The sequence below is a fragment of the Artemia franciscana genome, chromosome 13, assembly GCF_032884065.1.
Source record: "Artemia franciscana chromosome 13, ASM3288406v1, whole genome shotgun sequence".
Classification (NCBI taxonomy): domain Eukaryota; kingdom Metazoa; phylum Arthropoda; class Branchiopoda; order Anostraca; family Artemiidae; genus Artemia; species Artemia franciscana.
In genome coordinates this window covers 42,622,787-42,645,505 of record NC_088875.1, presented here as the reverse complement: position 1 = coordinate 42,645,505, position 22,719 = coordinate 42,622,787, and the positions used below count along the sequence as shown (strand labels likewise).

The 22,719-nt window shown below is 36.0% G+C and overlaps 2 protein-coding genes across 5 annotated transcripts in view; one reads left to right on the top strand and one right to left on the bottom strand.

Annotated features, from left to right (window-relative positions):
• Positions 1-19,337, bottom strand: part of LOC136034958 (zinc finger MYND domain-containing protein 10-like) — an 82,549-nt gene extending 63,212 nt beyond the window's left edge. For 2 of the 3 annotated variants that reach the window (XM_065716507.1, XM_065716506.1), the window contains exons 1-2: positions 8,920-9,033; positions 3,524-3,632 (exon numbers count right to left, since the gene is read on the bottom strand). In XM_065716507.1, coding sequence (XP_065572579.1) covers positions 3,524-3,632; positions 8,920-9,020 — 210 coding nt within the window. In that variant the 5' untranslated portion in view covers positions 9,021-9,033. Of the gene's footprint in view, positions 1-3,523; positions 3,633-8,919; positions 9,034-18,748 lie in introns of those variants that run through there. The other variant, XM_065716508.1, reaches the window with a different exon arrangement.
• Positions 9,177-22,719, top strand: part of LOC136034959 (2-oxoglutarate and iron-dependent oxygenase JMJD4-like) — a 42,430-nt gene continuing 28,887 nt past the window's right edge. The window contains exon 1 of one of the 2 annotated variants that reach the window (XM_065716510.1): positions 9,177-9,237. In XM_065716510.1, coding sequence (XP_065572582.1) covers positions 9,192-9,237 — 46 coding nt within the window. In that variant the 5' untranslated portion in view covers positions 9,177-9,191. Of the gene's footprint in view, positions 9,238-18,647; positions 18,848-22,719 lie in introns of those variants that run through there. The other variant, XM_065716509.1, reaches the window with a different exon arrangement.

Here is a 22,719-nt window from a genome sequence, read left to right as displayed (position 1 = left end):
AAATTTTGAGACAGCAAATTTTGAGAAAAGGTCCGAAAATTGTGTCTTTGAGGATAACAACCCCCCATAGCCCTTAGGACAGAGATTGTAAGTTATACCCTTGAAGCATATAAAGTTTTTAGAGAAAGGGTGGTCGTACAAACTTCAGAGGGGGCTCATTGGATAGGTAATCAGAAGTTCTAGTGCCCTTTTTAAGAATAAAAGTGATCGGAGGGTGGACACCCCCTCCCCTCCACACACCTCGCATTTTCCCAAAACGCATCTGATAGAAATTTTGGAATGGCCAATTGCTGTCGTAGAAGTTTTGTAAAGGGCTCATTCAATTGGAAATTGAAAGGGCTAGTGCCCTTTTTAATAGTCAGAAGTGATTGGAGGGCAACAAGACCCCCTCACTTTTTTGTTCGGCGTAGGTGAAAGGTCTAGAAAATACGTCTTTTAAGAGGACACCCCCTCCCACAGTCCTCAGCGCAAGGGTTTTAAGTTATGCCCAAAGGATGTATAAGGTTTATATGGATAATCTGATCGTATAAACTCCGGACTCGACTCATTGGACTAGAGATAAGACGTTCTAGTGCCATCCTTAAGAGTCAAAGTTATTTGTAAGCAGTCACCCTTAACCCCCGCAAATTTTCCCCAAATGCATCCAATAGAAATTTTGAGAAAGCTATTTGTTCAAAAATAGTCCAAAAATGATATGACAAGGCCTCTGGTTTCGACACAATCCCCCAGAGCATGGGGGTTGGGGTTGTAGGTTATGTCCCAGGGGCATATAAGGTTTTCGTGGAAGGGGTGGCCGTGTAACTGTAGAAGAGGCTCATTTGATTGGAAATGTATATTTCTAGTTACCTTTTAAGAGTCAAACATGATGAAAAGCATCTAGACCCCCCCCCCTGACGGCCTCTTTTCCCGACACGTATTCAACTGAAATTGTGAGCTAGCCATTTTGCTACCAATAGTCCAAAAATCACATAAAATTTCTTTAGGGTGGACACAATCCCCCAGAGCCCATGGGCAAGGGTTTCAGGTTATGCCTCTGGGCATATCAAGTTTTCATGGAACGGGTATCTCATAAACTTTGGATCGGATGGAGCTCATTTGATTGTAAGTCGGAAGATTTAGTGCCCATTTAAGAGTGAAAAGTGGATGTAGGGTAATCAGCCTCCATAAGCCTATGATTCTCCAAAACAGGTCTGATCAAAATTTAAAGAGATCTATCTTGTTCCACATTATTGTAAGGTTCAGCAACTATGTCTTTGGCTATGTCAACCTCCCCAGAGTCCTCAGGACAAGGGCTGTGAGTTAGTTATTTCGTTCATTGTTTATGCATAGTATTTGTTATTGAGAAAGCTATGAATGTTTGAATTTCACCTTGCAAAAAGACGAACGGCATTCAGGTGAGCCTTCCAGAGAATGATGAAGAGAATATTGAACTAAATCAAAGCATGCTATGTGTATACGGACTGTCAAAAGGATTCTAATTTGAAAAATTCTAGAAATGATAAGGGAGATGATCAAAAAGACAATATTTGCATGTTAAAAATACTGCTAAAACTACCACCACTGCTACTACCACACAGGATCGAGCTGAAATTTGAACAAAATCAAAAGACGTTATTTGCATGGACACTGTCAAAATAGCGTATCTCAAGAATTGATATGGGTATTAATTTGGAACTTTCAGAGAATGCTTAAAGGGAAAAGTATTATGTGTACATTGCTGCTAATTCTACTGTTACTGCTACATTTACTGCTACTACTATTTCTACTTCTATTGCAAGGCTAAGAGCATTGAGATGGAAATTTCAAAAAGTATATGAAAATACAGATTATCAAAAGGACATATCAGCAATGTCACTGCAATGGCCAATTACATTAAGTTGAGACTTCCAGGACTTGATGAGAGTGATTTTCTACTGATCAAAAGACAACATGTCAATACTACTGCTACTAGTAATAGTACCGCTATTCAATGCTATAAATACTACTACTGTGACTACTACCACAACTATACCTAAGGATATGCAGGTGAAATTATCAAGGGAGTTTGAGTGGGGGAAGATGAACAGAGTCACAACACACCCTCTTTATTCAAGTTGTCAAAAGGGTTTAACAGCAACATCTTAGGAGCATTTTGGTGTGTGAAGGTGAAACTAACAAGGCTTGTTGAGAGGGATGTTGAAATAACCAAAAGAAAATATCTGCAGCCTAATACTTCTGCATCTGCTCATACTACTACTCCTGTTTCTATTATTACTATTTCTATTATTACTACTGCCACTCAAGCTTAGACTACTAGTAGTCATTCTACTGCTTCTAATACTATTACTGAGATTAAAAGTAAAGGTATTAAGGCGAAAAAAATGAGATACATAGAAACTGTATGGAACTAATTCGAAACACATTATGTTCAAATAGGTTGTCAAGCGGATGCATCAGAAATGCTTCAGGAATAGTTGATAACATGAAGTTGAAACCTTCAGCATGTGTTTAAGGGGATGTCGAAGAAACTGAAGGTGCTATATGCATACTGCAACTAATACTACTACAATCATTGCTGCTGTGCTAGCTAGGATACTAAGGTGAAGCTTTCATGGACTACTAACTACTACTATTACTGCTCTTATAACTAAGGGTATTAAGGCGAAAAAACTGAGATATATAGAAACTGTATTGAATTTGATCCGAAACATACTGTGCCCACAGAGGTTGTCAAGCGGATGCATCAGCCCCCTTAGCAAGCCAAACTAAAATAATATGTTTTATAGAAACTAAACAGTGAGAAAGATTTTTTGGCGAATTTTCAGAAGAAATTGAAACGCTGATGTGTCTCATTTTTTCTTTGTTAGGTCAGAGACACCGAAACATCGCAGAGAGCTGTTTATCATCTCATTTGGATACTAATGCTTGTATCTACGGGTATTTTATAAATTTTTCTTGATAATATTATCGTAAAGTGCCACATGACATCGAAGACGCCATTTGATGCCATCTCTTGAGGGGATATGCATAGAATCTGGCGCACCATTTTAATCTCTCTGGTCGAAAATAATTAACTGGAGGTTTAAATTTTCTGATAGAACACTTCCCTTCGCAGTCCCATTAGCAAGTAAAAAACAGGAAACACTTAAAAAAAACTACCTAATAACAAATTTCAATTTCAATAACAAAATTACAATTATGATTCAGAAATAACAACTTTTTTTATCTTAACAGTAAAAGTTAATTATGGAAAGGATTTTTGTTATTTGAAAACGGACTTAAACGGATTGAATTTGAATGGACAAAAATCATGTCTGTTCAGAAGGAAAAGCGCACCATCGGAATCAACATGGTTGAAGATCTTTAGCCATGAGTTTCAAGCGTAATCCAGAAAAAAGTTAGTTGCACAAAAAACTTATATATTAAAAAAAGAAAAAAATGGTCAATTATTTTTTTTAGAACAAGTGTGAAATATCAACGTCTTGGTGTTGGTAAATACCTTAAACTCTTTCACCTTTCTCCATAAGTGGCAGATAACGCTTACCTTATTGTTCTTTAAAAGCAGGCTTTTAATTTCTGGTTCTTCCATTTTTGAGGCTTGATGTGCGGCTTCTAAGTACAAAAAGTGACATCTCTTTTGTTTTTCTAACCATCTAAAAATTGAAAATTTTGGTGACTTTTTTTTGTTTGGTGATTTTACTAAAAAATTGGCGATTTTATCATAAGATTTGGTAATATTACTGTGTTTGGGTCCCTGTTTCCGATTGGTGTGACGCAAATACTGAAGAAAATGCTATTCAAGAAACTTGATTGTCACTAAATAGCGGATTTATCGCATATCAAAATAGTCGATCAGGGGAAATGACCATAAACGGTGTCACCTAATTTAATAAAATAAAATATTGAAAAGGAATAAAATATGAGGAAAATATAATTGAGAATAGTGGCAGGATCTACGACGTGTAGCTCGATTTTAAGTTTGTTACAGGTGTAGAGAATATATTATTTCTATTTTAGTCTATATTCACACCCTAAAGTTTAAGAAGTTGGGTTACATACAAATTTCTAGTAATCAACTACCATAATAAGCAGAGATGGGCTATACACTAGATGAGGTACAATTCTAGCTGAGGGGTTTTTCACTATCTTAGAAAATAGTTGCACTAGGAGAGTCAAAGTTTCAGCTATTAACTCGGACCCTAAATTATACCCTAGAGATTTGTTTTTCTAGCTCCAATTTCAAGGTCATTACTGCATTATTTGTCTGTCAATTAAAATAGATCTTGCACTGTTTTGGTTCTTTTTAGGGGTTTATAATGACTGCGTTGGATATTTTTTGTTCTTGACCCTCTACAGGTTCATAAAAGTATTGATATCCCTGTCTCAATCCAGTGCTGCAGCAAAGAGGAAAACTTTCTCTGCTGAAGCTCATTAAGAGCCCCCTGCAAAACAGGCTGGATATCAGCTCTGTTTTGTCTCTTATGACTGTGCATAGGGTTGTTCAGGATACATTATGGGACATACCTGATGCACTTGTGTGAATGGAAGACAGTGGAAATTCAAGAAGATTAATAATACAACTCATAGAGCCCAAGCTTTTGTTACTATGATTTAACGAAGTCATTATGTTTTGTTGTCAGTTGAGAAATCAGGTTTAGCTAAAAAAAATTTTTTTAAGTTCAAAAGTTAATATAAGTTTCTCTTTCACTTCAAGTAGAAGCTAAAAAATCATACTTTACTCTCGAGTTGTTAAATTCATGAAGAAGAAGGAAAGACTTAAACATAAATCACGCCCTTTTTTGCCTCCACATTAAATATTCCATGTGTTCTTCCGCGAAAAAGAAGGTACATCTTAAATCGTGTAATTACATCGTAGTAAAGAAATTACACCAATAAAATCGTGCGTTAGTTCCTCATACATCAACTTTTTTTAATATACAAGGACAAGAAATATTTAAAAATATTTTGTGCATTATATCATAACTTTTAATATTTTGTTAGTCGGATATCCATCTGTTTTATAAACGAAACATATTTTCTGGTACAAAAGAAATGATAGAAGGTAAAAATGATAAGTCTTTACCAAATTATCTATTTACCAAATATTTTTTTTTTATGATTTTTGTTCCATTTCACTTTTAAGCAGCAATACAGCTAATGGAAAGTTAATGGTGAGAAAGAAACTTCCTTTGTTTTTAATTTTCTAAAATAAGGAAAATAAGGAAAAATAAGGAGGGTTTTATTGGAAATTGGAAGGAAGAGGAAATTGGAAGGAGGAACTAAGGAAAAGAAAGGTGGTGAAAATGGATTCAATGTAAAAGAATGTAATTATTTTATGGAATATACAATTTTTGCAGTCACAGAATATACAAAAATATACGTAGATTTCTCTTACGACATCTGAAGAAGATCACCATCACCTTCAAGGCCGTATCCAGGAGGGTTAGGGGGTTTGAGCCCCCCCCCAACCCTAGAAGAGAAAATATTTCTCGGACTCGTAAAAACGTAACAAAAATGAATATAGACAAATTTTTAATTCACTTTTTAAAGGTTTTTTATACTAATTAATATCATTAGTACATTTGTAGCACCAGTTTCCACTTACTACAGAGTATTAAGTAAAAAGTTTCAGCCTTTTGTCAATTTTTGACGATTAAGTGTATGTCCATCCCTCTGTCTCAGGCTTAGGTAAAATGATCAGCTTGGGAATAACCTCAACAGAAGAAATGATCAACAGAAAAAAACCAAGCTGATCAACAGAAAAAATGAGCGTGGGAGGGGGTAAAATGGATTCAAAGTAAGAGAATGTAATTATTTTATGGAATATACAATTTTTTCTAGCACAGAATATACAAAAAAACACAAGACTATGGGGGTGAATGCAGATAGTAAGAAAGAAAATGATAAAGAGGAAAATGAAAATGCCGGGTAGCCGCAGTTCATCTGAGCTAAGGCTGTATAGTCTTCTGTTGGGGTTATTCCCAAGCACATTCATTTTACCTATGCCTGAGAGAGGGCGATGGACATACACTTAATCTTCAAAAATTGACATCGCTGAAAACAAAAGGCTGAAACTTTTTACTTAATACTCTGTAATAAGTGGCTTAAAATTTGGACTTTAATTGATGCCAAAGCCAAAAATTTTGTGCTTTGGCACAAAATTGAGTACTTGTGGGGATAATGGTTCATACTCGAGAAGTAAAGTTAAGTTAATTTTAATGAAATATACCAAAATTTGATGAATATATAATATTTTGGAAACAAATTTAGGCTATATATTTGTACCCCAGGGGCTTGGTACACTAGGGTACACGACACCTAGTGTACTAGGGTTCACTAGGGGCAAAAGCACAGGATAGCTGGCCCTCATCCCCCCATTGTACTTTCTGGCTTACGGGCCTTGAGACGGAGGTCAGCACCGCCGATTCAGACCTTAAGGGTCTAGTGCCACATCCTTTACCTCCTAAAAGAGGGCTCCACCCTCCTAAAGTGCAAATACATATCCCAAATAATGTAAGACCAATGCATTCTGTCACCCGTGGCAAGTACCCAAAAATAGTCTTAAATCAACTAAATAATATAAAAAAAACTTCGTTTTCTTAAAGAGTTAAAGAGGCTGCGTCCCAAAATCGAACCTTAAAACGTACAGGAATTAGAAGAGGCAGTTGGGGGGCTGCCGCCCCCCAAACCCCCAGCTTTTAAAGACTCTTTTGTACAGGTTTTTTGTTTTTTTGCTAACCCCCCGCTCTTGGCTTCGGAAAGGCCCTCTTTTAATTAACAAAAAATTGAAATGAATGAATAATGGAATAACTTCGAAAAATGTTAAACACAAGAGGACAGGAGAACCATTGCGCCGAAACTAGTAATTAGTAACAATGAAGTCCCCCCACAAAAAAAACCTGTACAAAAGAGTCTTTAAAAGCTGGGGGTTTGGGGGGCGGCAGCCCCCCAACTGCCTCTTCTAATTCCTGTACGTTTTAAGGTTCGATTTTGGGACGCAGCCTCTTTAACTCTTTAAGAAAACGAAGTTTTTTTTTATATTATTTCTGTACGTTTTTTAGGACTATAAGAAGACTATTAGGAGAGGCAAACCCCCCGCTTTTAAAGACTCTTTTGTACAGGTTTAATTTTTTTTCATATTAATTCTGTACGTTTTTCTACAATCCATGGTGGATGTAATTTAATAATTCCTGTACTCCTCGTACAGGAATTAGGAGAGGAACCCCCCCCCCCGCTTTTAAATCATTGTATAAAATAGAAAAAAAAAATAGATAGAATGACCGAAATGTTTCTTTTGCTCATAAGAAGCTAATATTCTGTTATCTCTCAAATGATAAGCTGTCCAGGTGTTATCAAAATTTTTTTGATGTTGTGAAAAAAAACCGCCCGTAAGGGACTTGAATCCTTGACCCGAGGATTAAAAGTCTCACGCTCTACCAACTGAGCTAATAACTTGCATGTGTGTAAATATAACTTCTCAATAGCTTTTAAAAATTTCAAATTAACATGGGCTCTTATGGAGAGAAATCCGTTAATTAAATAGCTAATGGGTGGTTTCTGGAAAACAGGGAAGGAGTTATCGGATCGAGCTGAAATTTCGCGGATAAGCTCCTGGGCCGTAGGGGACCTTAACTTGTGAATTTCAGCCCGATCGGACAATGTTAAAAGGGGTGGGGGGGGGGGGGGTTGGAGGGTCGAAACTTTCGGGGGGTTAAGATTTTCCTACGAAACTTTCATGGGCACTTACTCGGAGAATTCCGCATCGAATGAGTCTTCGTACACCCAGATCCGATGTCGGATGTGACCTGTAGGCGTCTAGGAAAAAAAAGTAAATGAATTTTAAGTGGCTATGCGTGGTTTCTGGAAAACAGGGAAGGAGTTATCGGATCAAGCTGAAATTTCGCGGATAAGCTCCTGGGCCCTAGGGGACCTTAACTTGTGAATTTCAGCCCGATCGGGCAACGTTAAAGGGGGGCTTGGGTTGACAGGTCGAAACTTTCGGCCAGATTTTCCCCATGAAGAAAAAGTTGGAGGGGGATGAAATTTTGCAGGTTTCTTAGTTGGAGCTCGGGCTACGAAATGCATCCCTCCCCATCCGTCTGCGACCACTGGAACCGAAGATCGCTTAACATTGTCGTGTGTCGCCTCTTTATAGAGGCACGAGTGTGCCTCCTTGATAAGAAAGTACATTAAAAAAAAACTCTTTGCCTATGAAGTCTAAGAATCTAGACTGAATCGAGACTGAACATCTAGAATCTAGACTGAATCTAGACTGAAGAAGACTAAATATCTGGAAATGAATACATAAAATGGAAACTCTAATTAGTTTTGTGAACAAAATCCGTTTGAAATTAGCATTTAAAAATCTTTTGGTATAAAAAATGCTTCTCTTTGTTTTGAAAACTATTAGAGACTAGTAGCCCGTATAAGTTTGTTCAAATATGTATATACTAGTAGCAAGCACAAATTTACCTTAAGATAGTTATAAATATGCATCAGTACAATACAAAAATGCATAGGTATAAAAACTACTTAACAGATATGGACTTATTCGGCACACTAAGATGTTTCACAGCAATTAACCGTTTGGCTATTTTTTTTTTGTGATTTATTCTGAGTGAAAATGATGATTATATAAATCTGATTATATTGTCTTTCAATTCACAGTAACTATGCCTCCTGAGATGGATGGAGTCATTTTTCTATACTCTGTGCTATACTTTTTCTATTCTATTCTTTCCATATTCTAATACTGTTTTACACTGTACTATTTTTTCTATATTACACTATACTATACTTTCTTATGCTATCCTTTCTATAAGACTTACTTTGCTATACTAAACCAGGACTTATATTATAGTGTTAATTATTAAGATTATTACACAGTTTATTGGTTGTATTACAACTGATTAAACTAAAAATAATAGAGCCTTATATAACCTTAATGTGCCAAGTTCATGGAACGACGACTTATCAAGCTCTTTAGTAAAGAATTCACATTCGACATATGATATAATCCCAGCTGGCCAGTCAGTAGCCATTTTTCAATATTTATTTTGCTTGTTTACTAGTTGTCTGGGTAACAGCATAAAAACACTCCATGAGGCTTGTTTTTTATATGAATCATTCCAGAAGTCTAATACAGTTCCCACATCGCGTGTTTTATCTATAACTTTATTGTTTGTTTTATTAAAGTACCAAGGAAAGTTACAATGAAATCTGGTTGCTGGAATAGGCTAAATGAAAACTTACAAAACTGTAAGCATCTTAAAAACTAAGCAAAAATAAGGAATACAACTGTTATATAGAAAAAGACATCCGTTTTGAGGTTTAAGGTTGAACAGTTTAAGGTAGCAGCGGATGAACAATAAAAAAAAGAAACATGGGTGAAAATTAACAAGCTAAAGATATATGAGATATATGAAAAATATGATATATGAAAAAGATATATGAAAGCCAATCAGCTTTAAAATTTGTGGGGGGGGGGGGGTTTAGGGTGTATTTGTCTTAAGGAGTCTGCATATCATTAATGCTTATATTTTTACTGACGAAGAGTGTTGTCAAATTCAAATAATTAGTCTTGCTTAATTTTTTTTTCACGATTCAACGGGGCAACACTGACTAAAACATGCTGTCTTCCTAAAAACTTCATTGTTTTCAAAGAACAATAAGACGAATATTAGAAAATCTTAGCTTTCAGGTATGAATAGAGCTAAGAAGGGTCTGGGGGGCCAAAAACGTTGCATTTTGATGTCCTCGGTGTCATGTTATCACACATAAGGTGCCATGGGATTGGTTATTTTAAAAATAGACAGGTACAAAAAAAAAATAGACAGGTAATATATTTATGATAAATAGACAGGCACGAGTAGAAAAAAAATAACCTATCTACCTGTCTACTTAAAAAAAATAGACAGGTAGACCAAAAAGCCTACAACGGAAAACGGAATAAAATAAAAAAAAAAACACAATCTGACTTCACCGATCTTTATTTTTCAAAGATGTATTAAAGTTATTTTTGCGTCTCTATATAGTGGTAAACTATAAGAAGCGAAAATTGTTCTTCAATAGGTGGTTGAACTCAATGATTCCTTAGAAATTTACATTGGAACATTTTCTGTCGGGCTGCTAGTAACTAATCAAGGGTACTAAAATATTGTGTACAATGTATTAAATGTATGTGTTTACAAGTACCGAAATAGATCAACCAGCCAAAGAAGGGTAAGAATAACCAAAGGAGATTACTCCCTATGCCTCTAAGGCATATGAGGTTATTTTTCAAATAGAGGTAAGAAGTCGATATCAGCCCCCCCCCCACAGACACACGACACTCGGGGCAAAGGCTGTAGGTTATGCAATTTACTCGTTGTTTGCATAAACAATCTGTTATTGAAAAGGGATATGTTTGACCTTTGGTGTCAGAAAAGCAATCGGCATTCAGATGAATCTTTCAGGAAATTAAATAAAAAAGAAACTATTTTTTTTTAACTAAAATTAAGGAGCGACATTGAAACGTAAAACGAACAGAAATTACTCCATATATGTAAGGGGCTTTTCTTCCTTAACGCCCCGCTCTTTACGCTAAAATTTGACTCTTTCTCTTAACTCTACTTTTTAAAACAGTAAAAAACTTTAGCGTAAAGAGCGGGGCGTTGAGGAAGAAAAGCCCCTTACATATACGGAGTAATTTCTGTTCGTTTTAAATTTTAATGTCGCTCCTTACTTTCAGTTAATTTTTTTTTTTTTTATTTAATTTCTGAACGTTTTTGAATTAATGCATGTTTTGATTCTGGCTCTGCGCACATAAATAATTAAAACGAAATTTGCATATTAATTTTTTTTTTTTGGCTAAATGGTTTTCTCATAGTCCTAATCGGAAGATTTTGATAAAAAAAAAAGCGGGAGGAGGCCTAGTTGCCCTCCAATTTTTTGATTACTTAAAAAGGCAGCTAGAACTTTTAATTTTTTACGAACGTTTTCATTAGTAAAAAATATACCTAACTTACGAATTAACTTACTTAGCGAGCTTCTATATTCGCATGCTTTTATTATGTATATGAGGGGTTTCACCCCCTAGTCAATACCTTGCTCTTTACATTACAGCTTAAATTTTGTTCCAATTCCTTAAGAATCACCCCTGAATCACAAAGCCAGTAGAATAAATAGTTGAAATTGCTAAAAATACTTTAGCATAAAGAGCGAGGTATTACGAGGAGGTGAACCCCTCATATGCGTAATAATTTCTGTTTGTTTTAAGTTTTACTGCTGCTCCTTAATTTCAGTTGAAAAAACTTTTCATATTTATTTTTTCATTGTTTTTTTAAATAATGCTAGAAAATTCTGCGCTCCCTTTATTGAAATTCCCTTCCCCCATCGCAAATTCCTCCATGGAAAGATCCTCCCACTTAACCCCCCGCAACTTCCCCCCCCCCCCCACACAACAAACCAAACAAATCCCTCTGAAAAAGTCTGTACACTTCACAATAACCATTGCTATATGTAAACCCTGCTCAAAGTTTGTAACTTGAAGCCCCTCCCACGGGGACCATGGGGAACTAATTCGTCCCGAAAGACATAGTTATTAGGTTTTTCGATGGTGAATAAATTGGCAATCTCAGAATTTTGATCCGGTGATATTGGGGAAACAATGAGTGTTGGAGGGTGCCTAGGTGTCCTTCAATGTTTTGGTCACTTAAAAAGGGCACTAGAACTTTTAATTCCCGTTCGAATGAGCCCTCTTGCAACATTTTATGACCACTGGGTCGATACGATCACCCCTGGAAAAAAAACAAACAAATAAACACTGCAAAAAATCTGGCAAAAAATCTTCAACTAAGATCAAGGAGGCACACTCGTGCCTCTATAAAGAGGCGACACACGACAATGTTAAGCGATCTTCGGTTCCAGTGGTCGCAGACGGATGGGGAGGGATGCATTTCGTAGCCCGAGCTCCAACTAAGAAACCTGCAAAATTTCATCCCCCTCCAACTTTTTCTTCATGGGGAAAATCTGGCCGAAAGTTTCGACCTGTCAACCCAAGCCCCCCTTTAACGTTGTCCGATCGGGCTGAAATTCACAAGTTAAGGTCCCCTAGGGCCCAGGAGCTTATCCGCGAAATTTCAGCTTGATCCGATAACTCCTTCCCTGTTTTCCAGAAACCACGCATAGCCACTTAAAATTCATTTACTTTTTTTTCCTAGACGCCTACAGGTCACATCCGACATCGGATCTGGGTGTACGAAGACTCATTCGATGCGGAATTCTCCGAGTAAGTGCCCATGAAAGTTTCGTAGGAAAATCTTAACCCCCCGAAAGTTTCGACCCTCCAACCCCCCACCCCTTTTAACGTTGTCCGATCGGGCTGAAATTCACAAGTTAAGGTCCCCTACGGCCCAGGAGCTTATCCGCGAAATTTCAGCTCGATCCGATAACTCCTTCCCTGTTTTCCAGAAACCACCCATTAGCTATTTAATTAACGGATTTCTCTCCATAAGAGCCCATGTTAATTTGAAATTTTTAAAAGCTATTGAGAAGTTATATTTACACATATGCAAGTTATTAGCTCAGTTGGTAGAGCGTGAGACTTTTAATCCTCGGGTCAAGGGTTCAAGTCCCTTACGGGCGGTTTTTTTTCACAACATCAAAAAAATTTTGATAACACCTGGACAGCTTATCATTTGAGAGATAACAGAATATTAGCTTCTTATGAGCAAAGGAAACATTTCGGTCATTCTATCTATTTTTTTTCTATTTTATACAATGATTTAAAAGCGGGGGGGGGGGGGGTTCCTCTCCTAATTCCTGTACGAGGAGTACAGGAATTATTAAATTACATCCACCATGGATTGTAGAAAAACGTACAGAATTAATATGAAAAAAAATTAAACCTGTACAAAAGAGTCTTTAAAAGCGGGGGGTTTGCCTCTCCTAATAGTCTTCTTATAGTCCTAAAAAACGTACAGAAATAATATAAAAAAAACTTCGTTTTCTTAAAGAGTTAAAGAGGCTGCGTCCCAAAATCGAACCTTAAAACGTACAGGAATTAGAAGAGGCAGTTGGGGGGCTGCCGCCCCCCAAACCCCCAGCTTTTAAAGACTCTTTTGTACAGGTTTTTTTTTGTGGGGGGACTTCATTGTTACTAATTACTAGTTTCGGCGCAATGGTTCTCCTGTCCTCTTGTGTTTAACATTTTTCGAAGTTATTCCATTATTCATTCATTTCAATTTTTTGTTAATTAAAAGAGGGCCTTTCCGAAGCCAAGAGCGGGGGGTTAGCAAAAAAACAAAAAACCTGTACAAAAGAGTCTTTAAAAGCTGGGGGTTTGGGGGGCGGCAGCCCCCCAACTGCCTCTTCTAATTCCTGTACGTTTTAAGGTTCGATTTTGGGACGCAGCCTCTTTAACTCTTTAAGAAAACGAAGTTTTTTTTATATTATTCAATCTAAAACTTCAACTAAGGGGTTCTCTAATACGCTGAATGCGATGGTGTGATTTCCGTTAAGATTTTATGACTTTTAGGGGGTGTTTCCCCCTATTTTCAAATATAAGGTAAATTTACTCAGGCTCGTAACTTTTTGTGGGTAAGACTAAACTTGATGAAACTTATATATTTAAAATCAGCATTAAAATACGATTCTTTTGATGTAACTACTGGTGTCAAAATTCTATTTTTTAGAGTTTCGGTTACTATTGAGCCGGGTCGCTCCTTACTACAGTTCGTTACCACGAACTGTTTGTTGTTGAGGGGAGTGTTGAACTAAATTGAACCACACTATTTCCATGTTTGTCAAAAGGGCTTATTTCAGTAATAGCTAAGAGTATTAAGTTGGAACTTTCAGTCAATCATGGCGGGGATAATTAGGTAGTTAAAATGGTGGATCGGCAATATCTTAGGAACAGCTTAGAGCAATACGTTGAAACTTTCAGGGCATGGTGAGGGAAACTTTAAACTGACCAGAAGGCAATACTTACGTACTACTACCGCTAATTCCACTACTGCTACGGTCATTACTGCTACTTCAACTACTACTACTACCACTTTTTCTACTAAGACTAATGGTATGAAATTATGGCTCTAGGCGTTTATCCCCCGGTGTTTACCCCCCCCCCAGAAAATATCCCCAAAAAAGTACAACCCCCCACAGAAAATACCCCCACGGTAAACACCCCCTGAAAAATATCCCCGTAGAAAATACTTCCCTCGAAAAATACCCCCACGGAAAATACTCCCGCGGAAAATACCCCCTCCCCCGGAAAATACACCCCCACGGAAAATAATCCCCCGTGGAAAATACCCCCTTTGGAAAATCCCCCCGTGGAAAATAAGGCTTTTGAAAATCGAGAATTTCATTTGAGCTTTTTTTTTCCATAGGGGAAAGAATTTTGGTACTTGTGTATTATACGCCACTCGCTTAAGTTTACGCTGTGTAACATTCGGGAATTAACCGATTTCTTCGTTAGTTTCTTTCAGCTTAGCACGAGACAAGACAAAGACTAGTGACAATAGACGTAAATATATAATTAGGGCTATATATTTGCACACAAGGGCGGGGGGGTAAAGTATTTGGACGGTTTGAAGTAAAAAAAACAATTCTTGCTTCATAATACACAGAATGGTTGTACGTAACACATTCTGGATGCAGACCCACTATACTTTAACCCCCCCCCCTATTGTGCAAATCTATAGCCCAAATTTGCGTTAGGGGCGGTGGTAAAGCATAGCGGGTCTTCATAGTATAGCGGGACAGTTTAAAGCATCTAGCTTTATTACTGATAATTTCATTTGTTTAACTTTATTTTACTTAGGAAGTCACTACTTAATAAGAATTTACGCAGAAAATAAAGCCAAAGTACAAGGATCAAATAAAAAAGGACTTTCAGCAAAAATGTCTACCCCTTATTATAGGCGGCACAATAGCACTGGCTAAGTAAAGAGCAATGTAGGCATATTTTTCTTTAGACCAGGTCACTTAGTATAGAGGGAGCTGTCGTAAAGAGGCTAATTCAATTGGAAATAGATCCATATCCAATCAAAATTTTGAGATAGCCACTTTGTTCAACGCAATCGAAAAGTCCGGAAATTATGTTTTTGAGAATGACAATCCCCTCTCCCTAATCAGTGTAAGGGTTGTAAGCCATGCCCTGGGGGTATATAAGGTTTTTATAGAAAGAATCGTCGGAGAGGGCTCATTGAATTAGAAATCAGCAATTGAAGTGTCCTGTTTAAGCGTTTAAATGATCAGAGGGAAGCTACAAATACGTCATTTTCCCCAAAATACATCTGATAGAAATTTTGAGATGGTCCTTTGTTCAAGAAATACTCCAAAGATCAAGTAACAAGGCCTTTGGAGTTGACATAACCCCCCAGAGTCTGGGGGTAAGAGTTATTAGTTATGCCACGGGGGCGTATAAAGTTTTTGTTGAAGGAGTGGTCGCGTGAACTTCAAAAGAGGCTTACTTTATTGGAAATGTTTCTAGTTCCCTTTTAAGAGTCAAGAGTGATGGGGAACAACTAGCCTCCTCTCCCTGATATCTTCGTTTCCCCAAACCCATCCGATCAAAATTGCGAGATAGCCATCTTGTTCACAATAGTCCAAAGAGCATACAGCAGTATCTTTATGGTGGACACAACCACCCAAAACCTAGGGGAGTGGTTATAAGATATGCTCCGGGGCCTATAAGGTTCTTATGAAGTAGGTGGTTGTATAAACTTTGGATCGGACGGGGCATATTTCATTGGAAATCAGAAGTTCTAATGCCCTTTTTAAGAGTCAAAACCGAATTTAGGGTAAAGATTCCCCCTTCCAAGCCTATCATTCCCCATAATACATCCGATCAAATTTAGGAGATCTATTTTGTTCAGCATTATTGAAATATCCAGTAATTATGTCTTTGGGGATGTCAACCTCCCCGCAGTCCTTAAGGCAATTCGTTTATTGTTTACGTATAGCATATATTATTGAGATTTTACTTTCCAAAAAGTTGAAGGGGATTCAAGTGAGCTCTTGAGAGAATGTTGAGTAAAGTGTTGAACTAAATCAAAATACGTTATGTGTATGGGGATTTTCAAAAGGGCGCAGCTCGGAATGACTGAGTATATTACTTTGGAATTTTCAGGAAATGATAAGGAAATGATCAAAAGGCAATATTTGTATGCTAACACTACTACTACAACCGCCATCACTACTACTATCATACTGCTCCATTTACAATATTGAGATGAAATCTGAACTGAATAAAAAGATGCTGTGTGCATATAAATTGTCAAAGGAATTGATTTGTATATTAAGTTGGAACTTTTAGAGAATGCTTAATGGGAAAGATCACCTGACCAAAAGCTAAAATATGCACCTACTACTAATCTACTATCACTGCTATATTTAATACTACTGCTACTACTTCAACTATTGCTTCTATTGTAACTACTTGTAAGGTTAGCAGCATTGAGAGGACAATTTCAAGAAGTATATGAACAAACGGATTATCAAAAGGTCCTATTGGCAATTTCATAGGAATTGCTAGTTTTATTAAGTTGAAACTACCAGGACTTGATGAGAGGGATGTTTGACCGATCAAAAGGCAATACGTTTAAAAATTACTGCTGCTATCAGGACTACTGCTGCTGCTGGGACTAATGCTATTATACCTAATACTGCTTCTAGAAATATGGCTACTACTACTGTGACTACTGTAACAACTATGCCTAATGGCTCGAAGGTGAAACTTTTGAGGAATTTCGAGGGGGGAAGATGAACTAAATCACAAAACACCATCTGTATGCAGGTTGTCAAAAGGACGTAGAAGCAATATCTTAAGAACAATTTGGTATGTGAAGTTGAAACTAACAGGACTTGTTGTGGAGGATGTTGAACACACCAAAAGAGAATATTTGCATCCCAATGCTATTGTTTCTACTCATACTAGTACCACTGCTACCATTATTACTATTTCTACTAGTATACTGCCACTAAAGCTAAGGCTACTATTATTAAGTCTACTGCTGCTATTAAAACAAAGGGTATTAAGGCAAAAACCTTGGAATCTATTGAAACTGTATGGATCTAAGTCGAAATACACTATGCCCACACAGGTTATCAAGAGAACACATCAGAAATGCTTCAGGAACGGTTGATGGCATTATGTTGAAACTTTCAGCTTTTGTTGGATAAGATTTGAAGAAACTAAACGTGGTATGCGCGCACTGCTACTATTGCTACTACGACTATTACTGCTAAGCAAGCTATGAGTATTAAGGTGAAGTTTTTAAGGAATATTTGGGCAGATGTTGAACTAAGTGAAAACAAACTTGGAAAAGTTGGACATTCAAAAATTGACAACGAAATATCGCAAGAACATACAACATTATTAAGTTAGGAATTTAAGGGTACGGTGAGGTGGATTTTGAGCTAGCCAGATGGCACAAGGTGCAGGGCCGAATCTCCAGCATTTTTACTGGGGAGGGAGCAAGAAGAGTTCATATCCAGATAGTCAAGGGGCATGGGTTGTATAATATTCTCTTCTCCAAGTTATTGGGGGCAAATGCCCCCCTTGCAATTCCCCAAACGACGCTCCTATGTGTAAACTATTAATACTACTACTACAGTTACTGTTACAAAAGACGCTAAGGTTATGAAGGTAACACTTTTAGGGAACGTTTAGAGAGGATTTAAATTAAAAAAGATTTTGTCCCTGGTCAGTTTGAAACATACAGCAAAAATTCCTTGGGCTAAGAGGAAACTGATGTACAAGAGAAGACTATGGGGCCTCCTTAAAAATTTCCTGAAACTTTCCCGGAAATGGGGCCCGATAAAGAACAAGAAGCATTTTTCCTGATGGGCTCAACACTTATATCCTGAAGTCTTGAGGCTAAGAGGACCCTAATTTAGAAGTAATACTATTACTACTACTAACAGCTCCCTGGAGCACGAAGCCACCTGAGGTCAACACATGACGCTCCTCCTTCATCGCAGTCTATTCGAAGTCCCCCTCTTTACACCCTCACAAGAAGCTCCCTAATTTAGAAGTAAAAATAGAAAGCAAAATTGGTTCCCCCAAAGTAAGCCCGACAAGGGCGAAAATGCCTTTTCTCCAGTCACATCACATGGTAGGGTGGTCATGGAAACTTAGCAAGGGGCTCATTCGATTAGAAATTGAAAGTTTTAATGTCCTTCTTAATGGCTAAAAGTGACTTTAGATCAGCAAGCCTTCCTCCTACATCCTTTTCCTGCTACTTATTCAGCCCCATAAGTCCCTTCCTTTTATGGAATGTTCTTTTTATTAACACTTGATAATACAATTTTGAAACATCCCACTAAGTAGCACTATTCTTCAAATTTTTCGTAGTCGATTTTCTTTGTATCATTGGCCTCAAATACGAAGTCACAGCATGGAAACAATGGTTAAAAGAAATAAAAGATAAAAGACATCAAAGACTTATAAATTTCGATAAAAAATGAATCCACTGAGCATTAAAATATTAAGAGCCACTTTCAGACCTTAACTGTAATTGAAGATAAATAATTTATTGTCGTTATTTTATTCTCATTTTTATTTGTTATCCACCATTTTAGGCCAAAGATATTCAAGAACAATTATTAACCATCAGTGATAATTGACCTCTGGTAGACGCCCAAATTTTAGATTTTCCCCGTTTTCCAAGTTGTTACTGATATTTATACAACAGTGCCACCTACGTTTTGACTATGCTCGAACGCATTAATGATAACATAGAATTTCAATGCTTCTATGAAAAGTATCTAATTGGAAATATACCTTGCATTATAAATGATGGTCTAACAGGAAACTGGGAAGCAAGAAAGTTTTGGGTTGAAGACCACAAAATCAATACGGATTATCTGAAACAAAAATACGGTAACGTAGCATGCCATCTATTTAAATCTGACAGGCAAAAATCAATGAGTCAAATTATAAGCATAGCCCTGAAAGTATTGCTGTTTTTCTCATTGAAATTCTCCAGCGTAGAAACATCAATTTAATCTTCTTGCTTTTTAAGAGTTCGATTAATTTTATCTGAAGATTGTAGTTTATAATTGGCTTATTGGTAGACACAAATGGGGGTATCTGGAAAATTAATGGTTTCAAATTGCAATTCCATGACGTGAATCAATACTATAAAAGGGTGTATGATTGGTCAGATAAAAACTATCCACCAATCCAAAATAAGTTCACATTTTCACGGACCTTGCGTAAAAACCTATGTAAACCTAGCCAATTTGGGCCATTTCGCTCTTTAGCGTTTAAGTTGTGTCTGTCTATATCATTGTCAACTGAGAATAGCAACTTAAAAAGAATTTTTTGGCGGAAATTTCAAATTTAATACTATATTCTTCAGATTACACGATGTCAAAATTTTGCAGAAAACATTATAATAGTTTCAATGCAGAATAGAATGATAAAAATAAAATAGTAAAATTCGTATCAACAGAGATACTAATTCACACGTGACTCTACTACACATGACTGATTTTTTTAGAATTAGTAACTGTGATTGTTATGTTGGTGATTGTTATCAATTGTTTCATGTTGGAAGAAGTATGCAAAAGAAAGGTGGTCTTGGTGTCTTAATTAAAAGTTGCATACCAGCCCGTGCGAGACTAGAATTTTTGCCGATGAATTGAAATGTTATTTGAATCTTGTGTTGTCGAATGTTTTTTTCCAAATAATGAGAATATTCTAATCGCAGTTATTTACCGTAGTCCGTCAGCTAGTCAGATGGAGTTTAGGAATTGTTTTGAAAAATTCATGGATAAATTAGCTAGTCTTAATACATCTTATCTAGTTATGGGAGATTTTAATATTGACTTAATGAACCTTGTTTCTTCTAATCAGAATAGACTGGATAGTAACACTTTGAAGTTTTTAGAATGTCCGCTATCTCATGGATTATATCCTGTATGTCTTGTACCATCCAGAATAACTGATACGTCATATTCACTAATTGATAATATTTTTTCACCTGAAAGTGCTGTTAGTACATATGTCATTCCTGATGATTCATCTGATCACTGCATATCATCTGATCAATCTGATCATTCTTGATCATCTGATCAAGTCAACAAAGCGAAGAGACTTTGGGGAAAGAAATTTGTTAAAATTGAAAGAAGCACTAGGTGATGTAGGGTGGAGTTCAGTAATTGATGAAATGGATCCGGATCAATCCTTAGATAACTTTTATAATATACTAGCTGTTGGGGTGGCGCTTCGCGCCACCCCAACACCTAGTTGGTGGGGGCGCTTCGCGCCCCCCCCCAAGCCCCCCCGCGCGCGTAAGTCGTTACGCGCCATATTAGTTACGCGCCATTGTAGTTGTGTCCCTATGTCCCACCTGTGAATATAGATAGATATATATATATATATATATATATATATATATATATATATATATATATATATATATATATATATATATATATATATATATATATATATATATATATATATATATATATATATATATATGTTTTTAACTACGTAAAACTTGCGAATATACAACATTCTTTGCTGTCCCATTGTCTGTGCATATAAATAGATTGTCAGGTTTACCGACTCTTGAACATGCAACATATAATGGTCCATGGGAAAACAATCCGTATTCAGATCTATACCTCATGATTCTAATGATTGCCCTTGAGCTTTGTTGATGGTGATTGCTAATCGACCATTCCCTGAGTCGCCATCGTCATTTATATATCCCCCTGTGCACCCCGGCGTCCCCTTTGTAGTTATGTCCCTGTGTCCCGGTCGTCATTTATATTCCCTGTGTCCCGGTCGTCATTTGTGTCCCGGTGTTCCAGTCTGTGATTTCTCTTTGAGTGTCCCGGGCGTCATTTATATTCCTTGTGTCCCGGTGTCCCGGTCGTCATTTATATCCCCCTGTGCCCCCCGGCGTCCCCATTGTAGTTGTGTCCCTGTGTCCCGGTCGTCATTTGTATCCCGGTGTCCCGGTCTGTATATACATTCGTTTTTTAGTTTTGTTTTTCTCCTTTATTTTTTTCCTTTTTTCTTTTTTTTCTTTTTTAGTTTATTTAGATTTTTTAGTTTTTTTATTAGTTTTTAGTTTTTTTGTAGTTTTTACCATTTTTTTAGTTTTTTTAGTTTTTTTTTTTTTACTTATGTCCTGGTCGTCATTTATACTCCCTGTGTCCCGGTCGTCATTTGTGTCTCGGTGCTTTGTTGATTGCTTATTTATATTATATTTATATTTATATTTTTTATATTTATTAATATTTTTTTAGTTTTCTTTTTCTCTTATTTTTCAGTTTTTTCCTTTTTTTTAGTTTTTTCTTTTTTAGTTTTTAGTTTTTTTTTGTTTTTTACCTTTTTTTAGTTTTTTTAGTTTTTTAGCTTTTTTAGTTTTTTTATTAGTTTTTAGTTTTTTTTTAGTTTTTGCCTTTTTTTAGTTTTTTTTTAGTTTTTAGTTTTTTACCTTTTTTTAGTTTTTTAGCTTTTTTAGTTTTTTTTCTTTTTAGTTTTTTTTGTAGTTTTTACCCTTTTTAGTTTTTTTTCTTCTTTTGTATTAGTGTGAAATAATTCAGACGTCATATGCGGACAAACACGACGTCACTCGACAGACAGACAGACAGACATAACCCACAAACAACTTATTTTTATATATATTTATTCATATTTTTTTAGTTTTCTTTTTCTCTTTTATTTTTCAGTTTTTTCCTTTTTTTTAGTTTTTTCTTTTTTAGTTTTTAGTTTTTTTTAGTTTTTTACCTTTTTTTAGTTTTTTTTAGTTTTTTTAGTTTTTTAGCTTTTTTAGTTTTTTTATTAGTTTTTATTTTTTTGTAGTTTTTGCCTTTTTTTATTTTTTTCAGTTTTTTTTTAGTTATTAGATTTTTACCTTTTTTTAGTTTTTTTTAGTTTTTTAGCTTTTTTAGTTTTTTTTTCTTTTTAGTTTTTTTTGTAGTTTTTACCTTTTTTAGTTTTTTTCTTCTTTTGTATTAGTGTGAAATAATTCAGACGTCATATGCGAACAAACATGACGTCACCTGATCCATCCACAGACAGACAGACAACTTATTTTTATATATATAGATTGACTGAGAAGCTTGATAAATTTTGCCCCTATAGAAATCTGAAAGGAAAGAGGCATACACCAAGAAAACCATGGGTAAATGCATCACTTTTGAGGTCTATTAATGAAAAAAATCGCTTATATAAAATTAAAATGAAGTGTCCCACTGAAATAAATATAATACGTTTTAAAAACTATAAGAATCTGTTAGTAAGGATTCTTAGAGAAAATGAAAGAGTGTATTTTGAAAATTCATTTAAAAATTCTGATTCTCCTCGAAAAACTTGGAATTTAATTAAGGAGAAAATTGGAAAAAATAAAAAGCTATCATATCCTGAGGTATTAATTAATACAAATGGTGCAGAAGTTAGAGAACCGCAAGATGTTGCTAATATGTTTAGTGATTATTTTGCTGATGTTGGTCAAGCGATTGTTTCAGCAGGAATAGATTTGTCCCCTTACAGGTCACATAAAGAATATTTACCCCCCAATGAATGTACGAGCATATTTCTGGTCCCTGTTAGTTTTGCTGAATTTCATAAGATTATCAAAAATATAAAAAACGGTAATTCAGTGGGACATGATGAATTATCAACAAATTTGTTAAAGAGTATTGCCGGAGTTATTTTTGAACCACTTATCCACATTTTCAATTTGAGTATCAATTCAGGTATATTTCCTAGTAGATGGAAAATTGCCCGAG